Source organism: Canis lupus, chromosome 1 (genome assembly GCF_048164855.1).
Source record: "Canis lupus baileyi chromosome 1, mCanLup2.hap1, whole genome shotgun sequence".
In the NCBI taxonomy this organism is placed as follows: domain Eukaryota; kingdom Metazoa; phylum Chordata; class Mammalia; order Carnivora; family Canidae; genus Canis; species Canis lupus.
In genome coordinates, this window is record NC_132838.1 from 101,471,953 (window position 1) to 101,493,788 (window position 21,836).

Sequence of the window (21,836 nt, forward strand, 5' to 3'; positions counted from 1 at the left end):
CCCCACAGGAGATAAAGCAAATGGCTACAACATTTATCACAATGACGGTACTACTAGTCAAGGCAATGCAGTACCTTCCCTGTTCATTGTCCATGAGGAGGACTGTCCTCACCCTGAAGAGGACAGTGTTTCTTTGAAGGATCTGCTCAGCCCTGGAAGACCGGGTCTAGGTACGTCCAATTCCCAGGAAGGGTGCCTGCAAGGACGCCCATATCAAGATGTCCTGATGGAGGGGGCACCAGGGTTTCACTCTCGGTCAACCGCAGTCACCCCTGACCCTGTTTCTACCCACCAAAAAACCGAGGGGAATTCCACATGTGGGGGACACCAAGAAAGATTCCGTGACGCCCAAAACTCCTACAGATGTGAAAAATGTCCCAGGATCTTTAGGTATTTCTCTCAGCTAAAAGCCCATCAGAGAAGACACAACAATGAGAGGACATTCATTTGTGCTGAGTGTAACAAAGGCTTCTTCCAAGCGTCAGACCTACACGTGCATCAGAAGATTCACACAGAAGAGAAGCCTTTCAGGTGCAGCACATGTGAAAAATCCTTCAGCCACAAAACCAACCTTCTGGCCCATGAGAGAATCCACACGGGTGAGAAGCCCTATGTATGTGCGCTTTGCCAGAGAAGCTACCGCCAGTCATCCACCTACCACCGCCACCTGAGGACTCACCAGAAAATTGCCGTCAAAGGTACTCCTTCCACATCAGAAGCTTCCTCAGCTGTAGCCTCAGTGTAATGCTATGTGAATATGTATGCAAATACGTATATTTCCATAGCACCTCCCTATTTAGAACATATAATTTCCTGATTATATTTTCCATTTATTTTCTTCACTAAAATGTAAGTTTAAGGAGGAATTTCTGTTCGTTCACTGGAGTGTATCTCAGGTGCCCAGAAAAGTGGCTGACAAAAAATTCAAATAACCAATAAATAACCTGCTGAATAAATGGATGAATGTGTAATGTTGGTGTTTATTCCTTAAAATCCATGAAAGTTCAACTCCAGGACACAAACACCAGCTTCCAGTGGTCAAGTGATGCTTTCCCTCCTGCTCCCCTGCCTCTGTCCACACACTTTATCTTTACTGGGTCACATGCACTTAAAAAGGTGCAGAGCAGGGGCACAAACCCAGAAATAGGCCTTAGTCTATAAAAGGGAACTTCTATATTCAAATGTTATATTTCTTTAATTCACTTGATATATTAATGGCTAAACTCCATCTGATATGATTGGTGATTGAAAGTTTGAGAATGCTATTTTATTGACAAATACCAAAAAAGGTCAAATGCTTTCTGTTCATTTTTTCCAGAGATGGCAGGTATGGGGTGGTGGTGGTGGGGGGGGGAGGATGAGGAGCTCATTTGCAGAACTAGTTTGAAAGGGCACTTTGGAGGAAATGAAAAGATGCTGTGCACAGCTGAGGCAAGAGCATTTATGTTGGTTACTTGGAATACATTTGTGAGCTGGTTTCCACTAGGAAACTGGGACTCAATCACATTGAGAAACTAGAAGGTACCATGTGAAAATGGCTTCAATCATGGAAGGGGGTATTCTGTGAGGTATATTGTGACATTTCTCTCACTACATTCATAGTGCAGAGGACTATGGGGCTGCAGACAATGCTCCACTGTGTGGAGAAGCCCACTGATCCATCCTCTTTCCTGGGCTGTCTCCAGGTGTTTCCTATTGTGAATATTCTTGCACATACCTCTTGGTACAAGGGAAACCTTTTGTTTGGAAAGACCTCTGTGAGGCAGGTTGTGAAATAACAGAAAATATATATGTGGGTCTCTGTCCCTAGTTCCAGGCACAGAGCCCCTAAAACCCTTGTAACTTCTTAAGTGATGAGAGCACTAGAAGCATCTTTTGTTCTAATATTTGGTCTTTGACCTTGGTTCCTGATACAGAACCCCAAAATCACTTGGAATTTCCTGGGTGATAGGAGTGTCTTTTGTTTCAGTGAGGCAACTCCCGGGTAGCTTCAGGATGGGGGCTGGTCTCCAGAAAGACTAATCCATGAGTAGACGTTTAGGACGTTCATCCCTATCCACAGTGGAGAGGAGCTAGAGATTGAGTTAATGATCAATCATACCACAGAGTTTGGAGAACTTGGTGAACACCCACGTGCCAGGAGGGAGGCACACCCCCAACTCCATGGGACAGAAGCTCCTGTGCTGGGGACCCTTCCAGACCTCACCAAGCCTGGCAACATAAATGCACAAATACTCAGAGACTCATGAGACAGGCATGTCATGGGGACACCCAAACAACACAGAATTGTGTAGTCCCCACAGACCAAGTGTGATGAGGGGGATGGGTGTAGAGATAGTCTAGCTTAGAGAAAACAACCTATCCCATCTCTGCATATTTGATGACGCGCTGGTGGGAGTCAGAACAGAAAGTTGGGTGCACACCTTGGTACAGCCCGGAGGCTCACACAGGTTTGAAGACTTACAGGTGGTGGGGGAAAAACCAGCTGGGGCCCAGAATTCATTACAGGTTAATGCTTGCCCCCAGGGCTAAGAAGCCTCAGTCTAGTTGGGAGAGGAAGGTGGGAGGTTTACAGGCTTTACAGGAGGGATGGGAACTTTCTAGCAGGTTGGCAGTCACTGTTTGGACAATTTGCAATTTACCAACAATGGTGAGGGAGAACTGTAAGCGCTAAGGTCTCCTGCAAGAGCTGCGGGCAGGGATATGTGAAGGCCTCAGTGGCTGCTCTCAGTTCTTCAGGGCCACACAGCACCCATAATAGTGACAGTGATAACTGGGTGACAGCTCAGTATGGGGGCACAAGGTGGAGCGGCCACCTAGAAGCCATATTTAGGCTTCCTCCCTCCGCGGGGAGGAATTATTGCCAATGGTGGTGAGGGGACAGGATGGTCTACAGTGACACTTATGACCCGGAGAGTCTCAGGTGGAGATGTCAGGGTAGGGTTACTTGGTGGGTCAGGCTCCATGGACAGTCTGGCAGGTGAGGTGTCTGAGTGTCTTGGCCCGAGTCCTGGGCAATTTCCAAAGGAGAACAGAGGCGAACAGGGTGAGAGGGTCCAGCATGGTGTAGGCTGACCGTCCCCAGCTCAGGGATGTAGCAGCTGTGCTGCCCTGTGGAAGTCCCTTGCCCTCTCCGAGAGCTAGATCCCTCCTTTGAAAAGTGGAATAGTCTCTGCACACTGTATGGTTTGCAGGCTGTTAAAATGAAATGATCCTCAAGAGAGCCCATCAGCATTAGGTCCCCATGAAAAGATGAGTGGAGGCCCTCAGCAAAGGGGAAGGGAGGGTGTGTCTGCAGAGTGCCGCAGAGGGCCTGTGGGCCAGAAGCAACGCCAGTGAGGGGCCTTCTGTGAACCTCTGAGACCCTGGCCTAGCGGGAGTTCTGGAGGACATCTCCTGCCAGCTGTTATCGTTGCTCCTGCAGAGCAAAGCAACAGCCAAAGAGCAATCCCAGACCTGTTCAAACTAGTATGAGATGTGATGGCTGCCAAATTTGACCTTTCACGAACTTTCCCCCTCATTACAATGCTAAACGTCATTGCCAGAGGTGGAGACTTGACACACAAAAGAAACATACGTGTATAAAGAAGCATGTTCTGGGATGCCTGGGTGACTCAGCGGTTGAGCGTCAGCCTTTGGCTCAGGGTGCCATCCTGGGTCCGAGGATCAAGTCCCACATTTGGCTCCCTGCGAGGAGCCCGCTTCTCCCTCTATGTCTCTGCCTCTCTCTCTGTGTATCTCATGAATAAATAAATAAAATCTTAAAAAAAAAAAAAATAAAAGGAAGCACGTTCTGTCAACTGTGCTTGCACTCGCTCCCAATTCCCTGTATTTCCCCACCCCACATGCTTAGCCGTCACTCCTTTCTCACCTCGGGTCCTTTAAAACTTTCCCTGCCTATTTTTCCAGGAGCCAATGTGACACATTTTCGTGACTGTGTCTCCCTTCAACTGCAGCTGGTGCCCCAATAAAGCCTTGACTCTGCTTTTAAATTGTGGACACAGTCTCATTTCTACCATCTCTGGGTACAAGGACCCAAATCTGATAACATCATTATGTGCTCTCTGAATCAAATAAACCATTAATTTCCACATTACATTTACTGACTGTCATTACTTCAATTCATTCTATGATTTCATGTTCAACTTAGGCCTACACTTTTCCCTTTCCCTTTCTTTTGCTTCACAGTTCTAGTCTATTATGTATTTCATTCCACTCACAATTTCTTAAATGTCTGATTTCAATTACAAATGGATTTATAAAATGTTAAACAAATTCATCTGTGTGTACATTTAAGGTTTTGCTCTGTTAAATAACAAAATTCAACTGAGTAAGTTTTAAAGATCTAATTGGCTTTACTCAGCAATTCATGAATCTGACAGCGTCCCATCCAGCGTCCCATCCTTAAATAGAAAGGAGCCCCAAGGAGCTATACAAAATGGAAAACTTTTATAGGCAGAAGGGGTGGGACAAGGAAGTTACTAGCAAAGAGTAGATTGTTTCAGGCAAGATCATTTTCCTTTGGGGAGCACAAGTCTGTTGGGCCTCACTGGTGCTGATGAGGTAATTCCAGATTGTCTGCTTTAAGGTTCCACAAGTGTGAGAAGTTGAAATCATGATTAAGTTAGGTATTAAGTCCTAGTTTGATGACATGGGCTTAGGGCATGTGACTCCCTTTGGGGCCTCTTGTTTCTTTTCTTAACAGTTCCGTCTGACACACTTAGCCACTCCTCCCTCCAACCTCCTAACCCAAGGGAATGAACGTTTAAATTCGTGAGAATCTACAAGACACATTTTCTCCCTCATTTACAAACATTCAGTAAAATATCCATTGACTTGCCTTTACCTGACCTGTTTGTTAAATTCATTCATTGGCTCCATTTGTTTCAAAAAGCTTACTAGTCAATACAAGTGCAAGAAACCCACCAGTGCTTTGTTTCAACTGTTTCTAAATTTATTTTATTTTTTTTAATTTTTTAAAATTTATTTATGATAGTCACACACAGAGAGAGAGAGAGAGGCAGAGACACAGGCAGAGGGAGAAGCAGGCTCCATGCACCGGGAGCCCGACGTGGGATTCGATCCCGGGTCTCCAGGATCGCGCCCTGGGCCAAAGGCAGGCGCCAAACCGTTGCGCCACCCAGGGATCCCTGTTTCTAAATTTAATATCCTGGAAAAACAGTACTTTAAAATGTTACTGAGTTTTAAAAAGAACAATAACACAAGATTAGGTAATTGTATCATATGTCTATTTATGTATTCCACTCTCTGAATGGTTTTCAAAGATCTTTAACTTTTCTGGCCACTTTTAGTACTGCAAATTGTACAGTACAAATGGTGAATTATTGTTTCTTTTTTTAAAGATTTTATTTACTCGTGAGAGAGAGAGAGAGAGAGAGAGAGCCCCCACGCGCGTGTGTACAAGCAGGGGGTGGGGCAGAGGGAGAGGGAGAAGCAGGTTCTCCACTGAGCAAGGAGCCCAATGAGGGGCCTTTGGGACCATGACCTAAGCTGAATGCAGACACTTAACCAACTAAGCCACTAAGCCACCCAGGCAGCCCATTGTTTTTTTGTTTTGTTTTGTTTTTAAGACAAGAATGTTTATGCACAATTTCTTTTATTTATTTATTATTTTTTTTAAATAAGATTTTATTTATTTATTCATGAGAGACACACAGAGAGAGAAGTAGAGACACAGGCAGAGGGAGAAGCAGGCCCCATGCAGGGAGCCTGATGTGGGACTTGATCCCAGATCCTGGGATCACGCCCTGAGCCAAAGGCAGACGCTCAACCACTGAGCTACCCAGGCGTCCCCACAATTTCTTTTAGAGGAAATTAAGCCATAATAGAATTTCAGCAAATGAACATGTTATATTTGAATTTCAAATATACATGATTTTCAATCTAGTTAATATTTTGATCATTTCTTAGAAATTTTTCATGTGTTTATCATTATTCTTCAAGGATTACCATTCATATATATTGCCTGTTTTTGTTTTAAAGATTTTGTTTATTTATTCATGAGAGAAACAGAGAGAGAGAGGCAGAGACATAGGCAGAGGGAGAAGCAGGTTCCCTGCGGGGAGCCCCACGCAGGACTCGATCTCAGGATCACACCCTGAGCTGAAGGCAGACGCTCAACCGCTGAGCCATCTCTACATTGCCTGTTTTATTTGCTCTTTAACCAATGTGATTAGTTACAGCATTGAAATTAGCACAGTCCATTACATACTGTCACATATAAATTTTTTTACATTTTTATTTTTAGTTTGTTTTTGTTATATTTTGTTACAGTCTACTTTCTTTTTTTTTAAAGATTTTATTTATTTATTCATGAGAGACACAGAGCGAGAGAGAGAGAGAGAGAGAGAGTCAGAGACACAGGCAGAGGGAGAAGCAGGCTCCATGCAGGGAGCCTGACGTGGGACTCGATCCCAGGTCTCCAGGATAAGGCCCTGGGATGAAGGCAGTGCTAAACCACTGAGCCACCCGGGCTGCCCTATAGTACACCTTTAACTGAATTTTTACTTTTATGGATTTGAGTATGCCAGTAAAACTTAAGGCTTCCTATTAACACTTAATGATGAGCTGTCCAGTTCAAGACTGTAAAAATCTATTCTAATACATTTATATAGGAAAATCGTCTGTCTTCATGTTTGAACCCTTATTTACTACCTCTAAGATGAAAGCTAAAATATTTTTTAAAGATTTATTTATTTTCTTTTGAGAGAGAGCGAGAGAGAGCGAGCATGAGTGAGAGGGGCAGAGGGAGTGGGAGAATCGCAAACCGACTCCGCCCTGAGTTCAGAGCCTGACAAGGGATTTGATCTCATGATCCTGAGCTGAAACCAAGAGTCAAGACACTCAACCAACTGTGCCACCCAGGCGCCCCTAAAAATGTTTTTACTTTAAGTTCTAAGATGGGAGCTGAAAATATCCCCTTAATGCTGTCAGTGAAATTTCCATATATTTTAATAGCCTTATTTAAAAAAATCAATTCCCAACTAACTAGTAACTGACTTTTATCAGATATCAATTTCTAGAAATTACCTGACATCTACTCCTAAACATGGTTTGTTTGGGGGCTCCCTAATAACCTGTGGTTAATAGAGTTTACAAATGGGAGGACAAGTTTTCTTCATTGCACTTTCCATTCAGCCCTGAAGTTTGTTTCTGCTATTATTGAAAATAGACCTAGTCTATGGTCATATTGCCCTGAAAGTGTCCCATTTCGTCTAACCATGGCCCATCCTGCTTTAGTACCACCTTGGTTAGTATCTGGATGGGAGATCACCTGGTAAAACTGGGTGCGGTAGGCTTTTGGGATAAAAAATGGGGAAAAGAGGGAAGAGGAGTAGGGAAGAATAAAAGAAAAAGAAATTGAAAGACAAAAGAAAAAAAGAGAAAAGCTAAAACAGAGTATATCTAATCTAAATAGAGTTCTGAAATTTATTTCAAGATCTTCTCCCTATTTCTTATGTATTGAAATTCTACCTCATGGTCTAATAGATATCTAAAATGGAATATATTTTTTAAAAAGCCCTGATGGCTCCTCCAAATCTCCTCCACACACAGCCTCAAAATCTCAGCCCATAGCATATCTGTCCTTCTGGATGCTTGGGACAACATTTTTTGAGTCATCCCATCTCGTTGTATTGTGTTTCAACAAGGCTGCTCTTTGAGAGTGAGCAGGGAAGAGGAGTAAGGAGAAAGAAACCAATCTCTATTCTTTTGTAGGACCTGGGTTGGATCCTGCTGAGGCTGTGCCACCTGTTCTGGTTGCCACCTCTCATGATCCCCTCTGGCTACAAGCTCCTATGCCAATAGTAGTAGCACTGATAGCGAAGCACAGGTGGGATGAGTGGAGGGTTTCCCAGGCCCTTTTCCGCTAGACCTCCACCCCCACCCATATGTATTTTGTGCCCCAATACAGAGGAAGGTTTTTCCTGGACACTTCATCTTTCTCTCTCCTTGATGTTGAGTCTGGGGACCGTGGAGGGTCACTTCCAAACTAATGTACTAAATCCAGGCCAGAGGTGATATGATATGGGGAGGTTCCCACTTCAGGAATCCAATGAGATACAGTGTGGAAGTATAAAGTGTAATTTCTCAGAATCCCACTGACCCTGTGTCATTTGCATGGAGGGAGCCACAGAGAAGAGCAGAGCTGCAGAGACCAGAGACCTCAAAGTGCATTCTACTTGGGCCCTTCTCCAGGGCTGTGACCTGAAGTAAATCTCCTCACTGCCCTTGCTATATATTTTCTTGAGTATAGAATGGGAATACTGACAATCTCCCTCCTTACTGGAAACTAGGGGAGTTCTTGGGCCCTGAGACCTCAACCACCAGCTAGTGCCAGGCTCTTGACTTCCCCCACTAAGAAAGCATTCAAGGATGAGTCACAGTAAAGTATGACAGAAAAAGCTTTATTGCAAGGTGAAAGTACACACTCCAAGGGACACTGAGTATGCGCCCACTCGGGAAGATCTGAGCCATGCCAGGTACATACAGGGCTCTGATTCTTAAGGGTGGTTATTATTTGGGTGTGGACTATTCAAGTGGGGTTCTGGGAATAGGCATGGATTTCTAAGAACTGTACATATCACTATGCATGCTATTCTAGCTACCATGCACAGGCGCAGTCTGATTTCAGGCTAACTGGGCGTTTGTGCACAGCGTGTCACAACAACTGTCTGGAGCAACAACTTGACTTAGTCATAAATGGTTGGATTTGAAATACACCAACAAATCCATAACAATCCATTTTCCTGTTTAAGGCAATTACTTGATTTTGGAAAGTGAGTCCACTAAACTGTTGGGCTACAATAATTGCAGAAATGAGGTGTCTCTTTGGATGTAAATGGCCGAGAGGCCCTGTGTTCTCTTATTGTAATGCCAATCACCATCAAGACTTAAATATTTTATTCATCTGTTGTCCATATGGGTTCCCTCCTTCACTTCATTCCAGACTACTCCCATATCCTCTTCTCTTAGAGCCCTTCCTAGGTTGCCCAGTGTAAAGTTGCCCCAAATTCTAGGGTCTTCCCTCTGCTTTGCTTTTGTTTTTTCAGGATCCCTAGGGCTCTTTGACATTCTCTTCATCATTTATTTAGTTCCTGTGTGAAGATCTGACTCCATCAGTGGAACTACAGGTCCTCTTCATGTAACTCCACATTATCACTCATCACAGAATTATTTTGAACTAAAGGCAATAAGCAGCAGCAAAAACCAGAAAAACACTATGCTCTCCTCCTATTTGCCTAAAAGCTGGAAAGAAATTTACTAGGACTAAATTTAATCACCAAAGACAACTTTAGACCCTTATCAGCCTGGCGACAGCACCATAGGAATTTACAAAACACACCTTACTAACTATCCTTTATCTATCTGTGCTTGCCTTCCCACAATATGCCACCCCTAGAGACTCAGGTACTTTTCCCTTGTCTTGCTACTTCTCTAATATTGTACTGTTCCTTAAAGATGTTCTGTAAGACTGAAAACAAATCCATGTCTTTGAGTTATTCAACCCAGACTCTCTCTCATGTACATATGAGATATACATACTAATAAACTTATGGTTTTCTTTTGTTAATGTCTTTTGTTATAAAAGTCTGAGGAGAGGGGCAGCCCGGGTAGCTCAGCAGCTTAGCGCTGCTTTCAGCCCAGGGCCTGATCCTGGAGATCCGGGATCGAGTCCCACGTCGGGCTCCCTGCATGGAGCCTGCTTCTCCCTCTGCCTGTGTCTCTGCCTCTCTGCCTCTCTCTGTGTCTCTCATGAATAAGTGAATAGAATCTTAAAAAAAAAAAAAAAAAAAGTCTGAGAACTTGGGACGGGTAGCAGAAAACATTTGCATCCCCTTTATCTCTACATATATGTGATGAATTGCAGACATGACTCCCCTGCACTATGCTTGTGGCCCTTCTAAGAAAACACAAAGTCCCCAGCCCTCTGCCTTGAAATCCCTGCAATTTCCAGTGCCCCTTATGGTACCCAAGACCTCTTCTTTTCCCGCACATGACACTAAGGACATCCTTCTCAACAGGCCCCTGGAGTAATGGGACCTATATTAACCAGAAAACACTGGTCCAAGGACAGGTGAGTTGCTCCAATGTAAGCCCAGCAGAGGGGCAATTCCCTGCCTAGGAATGATGTTAGGGCAGGACCGCCCCCATTCTCCTCCTGGTTTTCTCCATAGTGCCAGGTAAGGATCAAGGTGATTGACTCCAGGACAGGATAGGGATCGCCCCACCCCCAGAATCCCCCTCCTCTCTGCCCTGCTCCAACCAAGGACTCCGAAGGTTGGTGAGGGGATATCAAGTGCAGGACAACCGCAGGAGAGCCATCGGGATCTGAATCTGATTTGATTCTTGGTTAACGACATTGAAGCAAGGAACAGGGAGGGAGGCCTTCTTGATAGGACTCATGGCTGCCTCTGCCAATGGGGAAATCATAGTCTGGGATAGTACTTGATCCTGTCTGAATCTGCCAAGCGTATTCTGGGCAATGTATGCTGAGTAATAATTAGAGAGGTGGAGGAGATAAGTATGATGTAGGGCAAGGAGGAGCTGTGGCTGTGGGAATGCAGTTGCGAGAGGTGTGGCAGCAAGAGTAATGTGCCCACGGAAAGGGTCTGCGCACTCATGACCCAGGACCCCCATACTGGCATAACAGTAAAGGTGAGCCCACGTAATGGAGGTGTCTGGGAAAGGCGACCTGATGAACCCCAGGAGCACTGCCTGGAAAGAGGGGGTGTTGTGGCAGTGAATGGCAGGGCCAGAGCTTAGGTGCCATCTGTCGGCCCACCTGCCTATATTGTTGAGGCGTGACACAGTCACCAATGGGACCATGAGATACTAATTGAAATAAGGTAATGTATATTAACTTCCACTAAGCGAGGACATCTTGTGACGTAAAGACGCTATGGAATGATGTATTTCTTTGGTTTGTAGCCTTTAGGATCATCAGAAATATTCTCGGCCTCCAAGAGACCGCGAATTTCGCTGGGTCTGAAATAAGTATCCAAACATTTGGGTGATCAGTGGCAGAGACCACTGCGCAAGACTATGATAACATTCTCTCAAAGAGGAAGCGAAGAACAACAGAATCGGCCTTTTCAGACGCACTAACCTGCAGGACTCGGGCCTTACCTGCCAGATGTCCCTGACCCCGGCCTTCGTAAAAGCGGAGACTACTTTACCCAAAATGCCCGGAGTCGAGTGGCAGCGTCGCTCTCCAATGAGAACTTAAAGAGAGGCTCTTCCGCGTGTGGCCCCATCGCGAGGGCGGGACTTCCTGCTGTCTCCTCAGGGCGGCCATGACAGCTGCTCTTGTTGAGGGCTCACCTGGTGAGAGTCTCTGGCGTTCTGCGTTCAGATTGATCTGACGCAACAGAAGGGGCCCGAGGAGCCGCTGACCCTGCTGCACGGTTGCGAGTCCGCGGCTCGGAAACGCCGCCCGGGCTGCCCCGCGCCGGGGACAGAACAGGGACCCCCGGGCCGGCTGTCCGCTCCCCACCCCGAGTCCGATGACGGCGGCGGCGTCCAGGGCCCCGACGCAGGTAAACGCTCGTCCCCTGGGCCCTCCTCGCCCTCCCCGCGCTGCCCGCCCTACCCCCCCACCCCCCACCCCCCGCCGCAAATCCTCGAGGCCGGAGCGCCGGGCGTCTGCTCGCGTCCCTGCGGCCCAGGCTCCCGTGTCCCGCAGAGGCAGGCGCGGGTGGGCGGGGGCCCAGTGTGTGAGCGCCGGCACGCGCGCTGGCGGGCTGGAGCGGGCTGCAGGGGAGGGGCACACCTAAGGGGCGGTAGTGAGCGCTGAGGCACACAGCTTGCCTGCCAGCGCAGGCCTGGTCTTCCGGGCCGGGCAAGGGTACAGGGAGCTTTGAGTCCGTGGAACCCGCCGTGGACTCGGTCAAAGGCTGGACTCTCCCCAATTCCCACGGCTGCAGAAGCGCTTATGGAGCCGACACGAACAAGTGGGAGGTGGCCCACGCCTTCACTGGCCCTGACCTGACCCCCACCCGCTTGTCTTCTGCATTGTTGTGTCCCGGGACTCTGAAGTGCCATTCTGACAACCGGTGTGTGCACGGTTATCCCAGGAGCATCAAACACGGTGTGCACATGCTTGAATTAATACTCAGCTGGAACTGTCTAGGAAACCACCGTTCTTTTTTCTTAAGGGTGGGAGCAAAGAGCAGGAAGGCGGACAGGAATCAGGACTGGAATAACTGCCTGGGAAGTTGGGTGTGTCCTCTGGTGGTAATGGGAGGCTTGGATATGAGCAGCCATGTGGTATTACCAAGGTCCTGATAGGCTCCATCCCGCCATAGCATGAAGTATAGACTATGGGCTGAGGGAGGAGGCAGGACGATCAGGGTGGAGGCTCCTGTCATAGGCTAGGTGAGGGGTTTTGGACCAGAGTGCTGGGTTCGATGTCATTGTATTCTGGATATGTGTTTTAAAAAGTGACAACTGTATTTTCTATGTGGACAGAGACAGGGTGAAATGGAGGATTCAGGGGTTATCTCTAGGGGTTTTTTTCTTAGCAGCTGTAGGAATGGAAGCTCCATCAACTGAGATGAGTGATGTTGGTGGGAGATGTTTTGGAGAGCACTGAGTGGATGCATTAAGTGAGCAGTCAAACACACAGGTCTGGAAATCTGGGGAGGGGTTCAGAAGAGAGACATCTAAAACCATCATGGCTCCTGTGTGGCCCCGGGTGAGTGAGCCATGAGACACATTTGTGAAGAGCAGTCTTCTGGTTATGGTGATAAAGCTCTTCTGGTGCCAGGAAGTTGAGGGGGGAAAGGGAACCAGGACTGGATACTTAGCTGATTGTATGACTTCAGCGATGAGAGATGTGAGTGGCCATGAAGGAAGAGTGCGTCCAAGACTGGATACCTGGGCAGGTGGCCAAGGTTTCCAGCAGAAGAGTAGACAGAAGAGGGATCCGGAGCTGAGGAGGAATTAAGACAAGATGATGACACTCAGCACTGCGCTAGTGCTTCTCCACTCTGAACTCCACCAGGGTTTTGTGAGGACTTTAGTAGGGCCTGGGGTATTTCATCCTGGAGGAATAAGGTCATGTGTAATGTGCTGATGTGATCACCTGTGAGAGTCACTAAGCCTGGGGTAGGCCACCCAGCAACCTTGGCTTTGGATGAGGGTCAGGACAGAGGGAGATTGTGATTGCTGAGGGGACAACAAGTGCAGTACAGGTGGAGGAGGACTTTGAGAGGAGGTATCTTGAGATCTACATACGGTTCCTAAAACATAACAGGTTCCCTGTTATGACTTTATGTCTGGTGAAAGGTGGAGGAACTCATGGTGTGAGTATAAGTTCTCCCCGCTCTTCTGCCACTGGCAAGGTCTCCTAAAGAAACAGCCTTTCATCAAAGGTGTGTTTCCTGCTTATCCCACCCACCCACCCACCCACCCACCCTTTTTCTTTTTTGGAAAGATTTTATTTATTTATTCATGAGAGACACTGACAGAGAGGCAGGGACATAGGCAGAGGGAGAAGCAGGCTCCCTGTGGGCAGCCTGATCCCAGTTCCTATGGACTCGATCCCAGGACCCCAGGATCACGACCTAAGCCAAAGGCAGACGCTCAACCACTGAGCCACCCAGACATCCCCCTGCTTATCCTTTGTATGGGTTTCAGTTCCCTACCAGCCCATGGAGTTATTCAGAAAAGCCAATCACATCCTCTTACAGGAACCAGGAGGTACCTCACCCTCTTGATCCCACAAAGCTCAGATCCTACAGCTCCCGGCTGTTCACTCTTTCTGAGAGTGCCACCCCCATGTGGGCCTGTGTGGGGTGTGGTGTCCTCCTCTCCCAGGCTGTGAATATACATGATTAATAAAGTGCTATCCGTCTCCTCTGTACAGGGTCAGGTGTCGTGTGTTTGGCCATCCCCATAACCCTAAGATGAGACTCCTGCACTCACCAGTGGGTTGAAGAGGAGGTGATTAAAATACAAGTAACATGGGGGGAGGCCAGGGAGATTCCTGTGGTGTGGGACAGTGAGGCAGTGATGACCATAGGCATGTGGCCTTGGGCTCCAGTCTCAAGAGTGTTGTGTACTTGGAGAGGGAGTATGCCTGGTGATGCCAGGGCCCTGGTATTCAGCGGAATAGCCTGGGTGGCCGGGAGGATCCTTCTGTGCCAGGTCTGCAACTTAGTGTCCACCTGCCTCTTGTTGTGTCGGCGGGCCCTGTGATCAGTGGGCCCATGAGGAGACAGTGGTGCCATGGCACCCAGGCACTGGGGCCTGGTTTCTCCTGTCAGATGGGGAGATCGGGGGGGGATGGGCATAGGGTAGATGTGGGTGGGAAAAGGGAAATGGGTTCTTGGGAGAGGGGCTTTTTGTGGTTTCATCTGTCCCCATCATGCCAGGGCAGGGTGACCTTTGAAGACGTGGCCGTGTACTTCTCCTGGGAGGAATGGGGTCTCCTTGATGAGGCTCAGAGATGTCTGTACCAGGATGTGATGCTGGAGAACTTGGCACTTATAACCTCCTTGGGTAAGACCCTCAACCCCACCCCTGTGCCCTGAGCTAGTCTCTGCCCTTCCCTTTGTCCCCAGGAGCAGTCTGTCTTTGCACAGGGGCCATGAGCATTGCTTCCTTCCCCCGTTCTATGGGTAGGTGCTGTAGTTGCTAAGGCTGAGGTCAGTGAACTGCCTTCCTTCCTTGAGCAGCCGCCCCAACACTAGCTTTCCTGCTGCCTTTCAGGGAAGGAATCGGGGTCAGGAGTCTTGCAGTGAACCTAATGGATATCAGCTTTCTTGCCCTCTCCCTGACTGGGTGACTTTGTCTAGATGCAGGATATCTGCATGCTCCAGGTCTGCTGCTTTTCTCTAGCTGAGGCTTCCTCGTGCCTGCCTATGTCAGGACTTGCTGTCTCTTGACAAAGTTACTACTTCTATGGAGCATGGGCTGTTCTCGTGAGAGAAACCCTGTCCAGACTTCTCTGGGGACTATTTAGTTCTCTTTGCCATGGGCTGTCGTGTGCTGCGTTGTTCTGGGATACTGATGGCTGCTCATCTGTCCTGTCTTTTCCTTAGCACTTGTATCATAAAGTTGCCATGTACTTGCTGATTATGGGCGTGGGGTTGGATTGGAGAGCCTGTGGTGGTTCACAGTGGGTACATTGACCCACATACAACATGATGGCTCAGAGGAAGCCGGGCCTGCAGTGGTACCTGGGGGAGATGCTGTGTGTTCAGGTCATACCAGAAGCCCATTCTGTTTGACTAGTATTTTGATGCCAGAGTCCACATTTCATTTCTATCTTTTCTTTCCCTTTCTTGGCACTTTGCCGACTTGTCAAGTCTGTTACTTGTCACTCTTGCTTCTGGCCTGAGGTGAACCTCACATTTCTGGGATCCATATCTCACTTGTTTTTCCTGCCACTCCACCAACAGTACTTTGCACATTGGCTGCTGTATGTCAAGAGGTATGCCTGTGTTCTTAAGCAGTCCTTGAACACCGCCTGCCAGGTTCCAGTTCTATTTCCTTGGGTCTTGACACACCCTTCTGCATGGAATAGGTGTGTCAGTAGGAGATACGTTTCTTTGGAAAGTTATTTGCAGAGGAATGAATTGCAGACCATCTCTCTCCTCTGTGTCACACCACATGCTTGCATCCTTCACCTCATGAGGCCTCTCCCATTCTGTGCTCTTTGTGCTCATTTTGTGCCTGCCACTGCTAAGCAGCCCCATCCTCAACCTGAACCATCTCCCCAGTCCTGCAAACAATCCCATTCACTGGTTCCTGGGTTTGTTAGACACACATTTGTAGCTCGTATAGGAGCTGCCCCCTCCCACCAAAGGCAGCATGCACTTCACCAGCATTTCTTGCTTTCAGGTTGTAGGCTTGGAGCAGAAGATGAGGAGGTCCCTGAGCAGAGAGTGTCTGTGCAAGGAGTGTCACAGGTCAGGATTTTGAAGGCAGTTGTGTCTCCCCAAGAGGCCCATCCTCGTGAGGTGTGTGGCCAGGACCTGAGAGACATTTTGCTCTCCACTGAGCACCAGGCAACACTTTGTGGACAGAATCACTACCAGATTGGGGCCTGTGAGAAACAGTGGTATTTTGGTGCAAACCTTCAGCACCAGAAGCAGCACACTGGAGAGAAATGCTTCAGAAGCAGCATGGGCAGAGCCTCTTTTGTGAAGGACAATGAATTCTGTGTATCAGGGAAACCTTTTTCCTGTGGGGAGGTTGTGAGGGACAGCTTGGCCACCTCAAGACTGCTCCAGCATCAGGCCACACACGCCAGGGAGAAGTCATGCAGGAGAACCGAGTACGGGGCATCCTCTCGTGGAAGGAAAGCACAACACAACTGGGGAAAAGGCACGCAGGACTTCACTTGCACACATGCACTTGTTCATCCCCAGAGAGACCTCTCTAGAGAAAGATGCTTTATGTGCAGTGAATGTGGTAAATCTTTTAGCAAAAGCTACAGCCTCAGTGACCACTGGAGAGTGCACACTGGGGAAAAGCCTTACGAGTGTGGGGAATGTGGGAAGTCCTTCAGGCAGAGCTCTAGCCTCATTCAACACCGGAGAGTTCACACTGGAGCAAGGCCTCACGAGTGTGCTGAATGTGGGAAATTATTTAGCAACAAGTCCAACCTCATTAAACATCGGAGAATTCACACTGGGGAACGGCCCTATGAGTGTAGTGAATGTGGGAAATCCTTCAGTGAAAGCTCTGCACTCCTTCAACACCGCAGTGTTCACACTGGAGAAAGGCCTTATGAGTGCAGTGAATGTGGGAAATTCTTTACCTACCACTCCAGTCTCATTAAACACCAGAGGGTTCACTCGGGATCAAGGCCCTATGAGTGCAGCGAATGTGGAAAATCCTTCACTCAAAACTCCAGCCTCATTGAACACCGTAGAGTTCACAGTGGAGAAAGGCCTTATAAGTGCAGCGAATGTGAGAAATCTTTTAGCCAAAGCTCTGCGCTGCTTCAACATCGGAGAGTTCACACGGGAGAAAGGCCTTATGAGTGCAGCGAGTGTGGGAAATTCTTTACTTACAGTTCCAGTCTTCTCAAACACCAGAGAGTACACACTGGATCGAGACCTTATGAGTGCAGTGAATGTGGAAAATCCTTCACTCAAAACTCCAGCCTCATTAAACACAGGAGAATTCACACTGGAGAAAGACCTTACAGGTGCCACGAATGTGGCAAATCCTTTAGCCATAGTTCCAGCCTCATTAAGCACGGAAAAGTGCACACTGGATAAAGGCTTTAGGAGTACAGTGACTTTGGGAAACGTTTGACGTGTCTTCCATTTCAGTGACCATTCAAATTTTCACATTGAAAAAGGCTTTGTGAGTATTTGAACGTAGGCTAATATTTACCTAGAAGTCCAAGCTCTTACAACACCACGTTATCTCCTTAAATGAAAGCCTGTGAATGTGGTGGCAATTGTGGGAAGTGGCCAACCAGAGGCTAGCCTCATTGCACTCCAGAGAACTCGTGGTAGTGAAAGGCCTTCTGAATGCAGTGACTCTGGGAGAGCCTTCACCCGAAGGACTCACCTCAGAGGATATCACAAATTGCAGATGGGAGAACTACCTTAAATGTGCAGGTATTTATAAGTGGAATGTAACAACACTGGAAGAGATCCCTTGTGAGGGTGCCATTTGCCTGTGTTGAAGCTCACGCATTCAAACATCTGTATAAATCCCAGGTGTGCGGCAGCTGCATCGTACTTTTCCAACCTGCCCAGGGCCATCCCCCAGTGTCAGGGCAATTGCTGGATGACTAATGAGTTGCCTGAGCGCTGACTCCTTTCCTATTTTTCCTCCCTGAAGAGAAGGCATGGATCTCACCCAGTTTTGTCCTAGAGGATTACTGGTGATTTGAAAAGGTGGACTACATTATTCGGGGACATTGTGGTCCTTGTGAAACTCTATGATGATGCAATCCCCCAGTCTCCAAGTCACCAACCCAGGAACAGTCTGCCTCCCATCGCTCGTGCTCTGTGACAGTAAAGATCGTATTGTTTAAGCCACCATTAATCTTTGTTTGTTTGGTTTTTTTTGTGTCTTTACTTTTTTTTTCTTTAAGATTTTATTTATTTATTCATGAGAGACAGAGAGAGAAAGAGAGAGAGAGAGAGAGGCAGAGACACAGGCAGAGAGAGCAGCAGGCTCCATGCAGGGAGCCTGACGTGGGACTCAATCCCGGGTCTCCAGGATCACACCCTGGGCTGAAGGCGGTGCTAAACTGCTGAGCCACCCGGGCCGCCCTAAGCCACCATTAATCTTGGGGAGTCTGTTCACTGTGTGTGTGTGTTGAAAGCAACTATTTGCTAGCATGAAGGGGTGAACAGAGTTGTGTACCTCAGAAGGGACTGTATGATGGCAGAAGATAGCTGTTCAAAGCCTTTGGCTGCTCAGAGCCTTTAAGGAAAGACTACAGGGCTCTGTGGTCCTAACTTCTAGTTGGATGCCAGGATGTTTTGTGGGGTTGGCATTTCAACTCAAAGAGGAGGCAGTTGTTGGTTATTTGACAACCTTCAGTGCTTCTGAGCAACGTGATCCTGTTCTCTTGTTCACGGGGGGTATGGATGGCATGGTGCTCAGCGCTGGTGAAGGAAATCTATTCCCCAGGCCCAGCAGCAGAGCCACGGGTCTTGGTATCCTGAATTCTGAAGGGTAACATCACTAGTTTTGAGAGTGTAATGCCAGGGGAATGATCATGGTCCCAGAAACACTGGATTAATAGTGCAGGAGACCAAGAAAGTGGTTGGAATGTGCCTCTTTGAGAAGAGCATGCACAATGTTTAGGCACCAGGACTATGAAGGATGGGCAGGTTCAGAAATTCTCAGGACCTCCAGAAGGATCTATCCTGTGTAGCTGAGGACCTGTCAGAAAAAATACTCTAAAGGTTTTGTGGATTCCTTGGTGCCTCTGGGCTGTCCAAAGGCCATTACTGTGCGTGGCAGCAAAACAGGACAGAGACAGGAGAGATCTCTTAGTGCAGCAATGAGGTCTTTGTGACTCAGCCAGTATCCCTGTTTAATGAACTGGAAACACCTTCACTGCTCACCTATTTTTGCTACCACTGAGGCAAGTTCCTTCTGATGAGGAGACAGACGGTGGAGTCACTATGGTGGCAAACTTGTTCTAAAGCGTATGGAATCCAGACAACTTGAATCATATACTTTTCTTAAGTTATAATAAGGTGTAAATGGCGTTCAGTGTCCATCATTAAATTGTTGCAATTTGACATTTTGACATTCACATAAACCCATGAAGCCATCAATCATGATTAATCAGCCTTTTCATCACACCCACATTTACTTTGTGACCTTTAATAATCTCTCCTGGAGGCAGGCATTGAGTTGCTTTTCATTATACTAGATAAGTTTGTATTTTCTAGAATTTATATGAAGTCTTAAAGCGTTTCGTCGTCCTTTTCCTTGGGTCCCCTCATGTGACATACTCCTTTTAAAGTTCACCTATGATGCTTATATGAGCAGTCCATTCTTTGTATCTTTGAGAAGTATGTTTTATCGACAATGCACTATTTATGTATGCATGTGTTTATGGATATTTTAATTGCTTCCAGTTTGGATGGCTGTAGGTAAAACTGCGGCAGAAGGGGCGCCTGGGTGCCTCGTTGGTTAAGCATTCCGACTTTTGATTTGGGCTCAGGTCACGATCTCAGGGTTGTGAGCTCAAGCCCAGTGAACCCTGTGTTGAGCTCTGCTGTGGGTGTGGAGCCTGCTTAAGATTCTCTCTCTCCCTTTCCCTCTGCCCCACCCTCCCTCCCTGGCGACTGCCCACCTCTGCCCTGCTGGGGCTTTCTGAGTAAATAAATAAAATTGCAACCATCCCCCAAATCCCTAAAAACCCTTCTAAAAAAAAGAAAAGAGAGAGAAAAAAAAAAACTGCTATTGGATTTGGATAGCACTGTTCCTATTGGTATTGTTCCTTTCTCTTGTCCATACTGGAATCTGAGTGTAGGTGAATGAATGTATGACCTCTTAAAGAATACCAAATTGTCATGGAAAATGATTATTCCTTTTGTATTCCCACTTGCAGTGTATGAGAGTTCCAGTTCTCTGGTATCTTTGCTAATATTGGGTAAGGTTAATCTTTTTAAGTTTAAACTCTTTAAGTAAATGTGAAGCATTATCTCACTGTGGTCCTGGTTGCATTTCTCTGATGTTTCATGATGTTGAACAAGGCTAATGTACAAGAAATGTGGGGGGAGCCTGAGCATGAAAGAATCAACAAGCCACATTTACACTGTAGCAAATTTTTAAAAAAAGATTTTATTTATTTATTCATGAGAGACACAGAGAGAGAGATACAGAGGGAGAAACAGACTCCTCACATGGAGCCAGATGTGGGACTCAATCTCTGGACCCGGGATTACTCCCTGAGCCGAAGGCAGACACTCAACCACTGAGCCACCCAGGCGTCCCTGTAGCAAATTCTTCTTCTTCTTTTTTTTTTTTTTTCCAGTACCAATAAGTTTTTATTCATTGTATTTTCCCAAGGTAAAGAGAGAAGGGAAAAGGGTCAGCATGTGTGTTACAAGACAATATCAAGTGGGAAAGGAAGTACCCGGCACAGCAACATCAACCATCAAATAAACATTCCCCAGAGATGGAGTCACTAAAGCCCAAGAGGGCTCAGTCTCCTGCAGTTCAGAAATGAGGGGAAGGGATCAGGTTAAGAACAGATAGGTACAGCTTTCCTACTACCACCCCCCTCCTCGCCCCAATAAAATCAAGATTTCACAAAGCTTTGGTTTCTAGCAGTAAACATGGAGTTACATTTGTCCATCTCCTATTAAACAATCTTGTGGCCACTTTGACAGAAGTTTCTTGCACCTGCATAAAAGTTCCTGAGTGACTTGGATATACATTCATCTTCCTTTCTTGGTCTCCTGACCCTACTTTCTACATTCAAGGCCCCCCTCGTTGCTTCTGCTTCCCTCTACCCTCAGCCTGGAGAGATTAAAGTAGGTTTGTTCATCCAAATACAAGTATATTAGTATGAATCACATCAAGGAATGGTCTTGACACAGGAGTTTGGGAACAAGGGAGGAAGTGTTCTTCGCTTCTTTAGAATGTGAAATGTGTATGTGTGGGGCCTTTTCTTGGGAGGGGGGGGATAGAAGGGTAGGGTAGGAGTTAAGTTTTTAGGACAGAAGATCTGGCCCAAAAAAGGAAATACGGGAAGGGAATACAAAAGGATAGTCCAAGGCCGCCACACTTTAAGAGGGGTCACCAAGCTACGTTCCAGTTTCTTTTCCTGGTGCAGAACCTTTTGTCAAAGATGCTTTGGCTATTTTTCTCAATACAGAAAAGTTTGTAAACAATAAAACCCCAAAAGGACATGGAGAAGACCAACACATTATATTTACACAAAGCAGGCCACCTAGCAATCACCCAATCAGCTATTCATGAAAACCTACAAAACCCAGACAAATACAATCACTAGAGGGGGCAGCAAGCAGGGGAGACGAGAACCCAGGATCAGACACACATCACCCAATGTGTTCTATTGCATCTGCCCCATTTCAACAATTCCTGCTGTGCAGACCTGGAGCTGCTGCCGACTTATCCCTGAGATTGTTCATGTACCTGAGAACACAGTGCAGGAACGAGGGCCTTAAGATTAAAATACACACAAAAATACAAAAACCAGAATATTTGTATTACGAAAAAAAAAGTTAAAATGCACAGGACACGTCATTTGCACACAGCTAGTGCAGCTGGCATCCTGGAGAAAGTGGGGCCCAAGGTGCGGTTGTCCAAGGGAGCAAATAAATAAAATCCTATCAGCCCAGAATGGGGTG

General features: G+C 47.0%; 2 protein-coding genes and 1 long non-coding RNA gene across 3 annotated transcripts in view; 2 read left to right on the forward strand and 1 right to left on the reverse strand.

Annotated features, from left to right (window-relative positions):
* The window catches only part of LOC140606521 (uncharacterized), a 35,916-nt gene extending 34,967 nt beyond the window's left edge, over positions 1 to 949 (forward strand). The window contains exon 7 of the mRNA XM_072780079.1: positions 9 to 949. Within this exon, the coding sequence (XP_072636180.1) occupies positions 9 to 745 (737 nt within the window). The 3' untranslated portion in view covers positions 746 to 949. The remainder of the gene's footprint in view (positions 1 to 8) is intronic.
* Positions 950 to 6,149: 5,200 nt separating this feature from the next.
* Positions 6,150 to 11,581, reverse strand: LOC140634298 (uncharacterized). Its single transcript, XR_012031836.1, has 2 exons — positions 11,149 to 11,581; positions 6,150 to 9,793 (listed from the first exon to the last, which is right to left on the reverse strand). It is a non-coding gene; the product is annotated as an uncharacterized lncRNA (long non-coding RNA).
* Positions 11,279 to 21,836, forward strand: part of LOC140634044 (uncharacterized) — a 31,952-nt gene continuing 21,394 nt past the window's right edge. The window contains 3 exon segments of the mRNA XM_072827466.1: positions 11,279 to 11,558; positions 14,397 to 14,523; positions 15,868 to 17,286. Coding sequence (XP_072683567.1) covers positions 11,526 to 11,558; positions 14,397 to 14,523; positions 15,868 to 17,286 — 1,579 coding nt within the window. The 5' untranslated portion in view covers positions 11,279 to 11,525.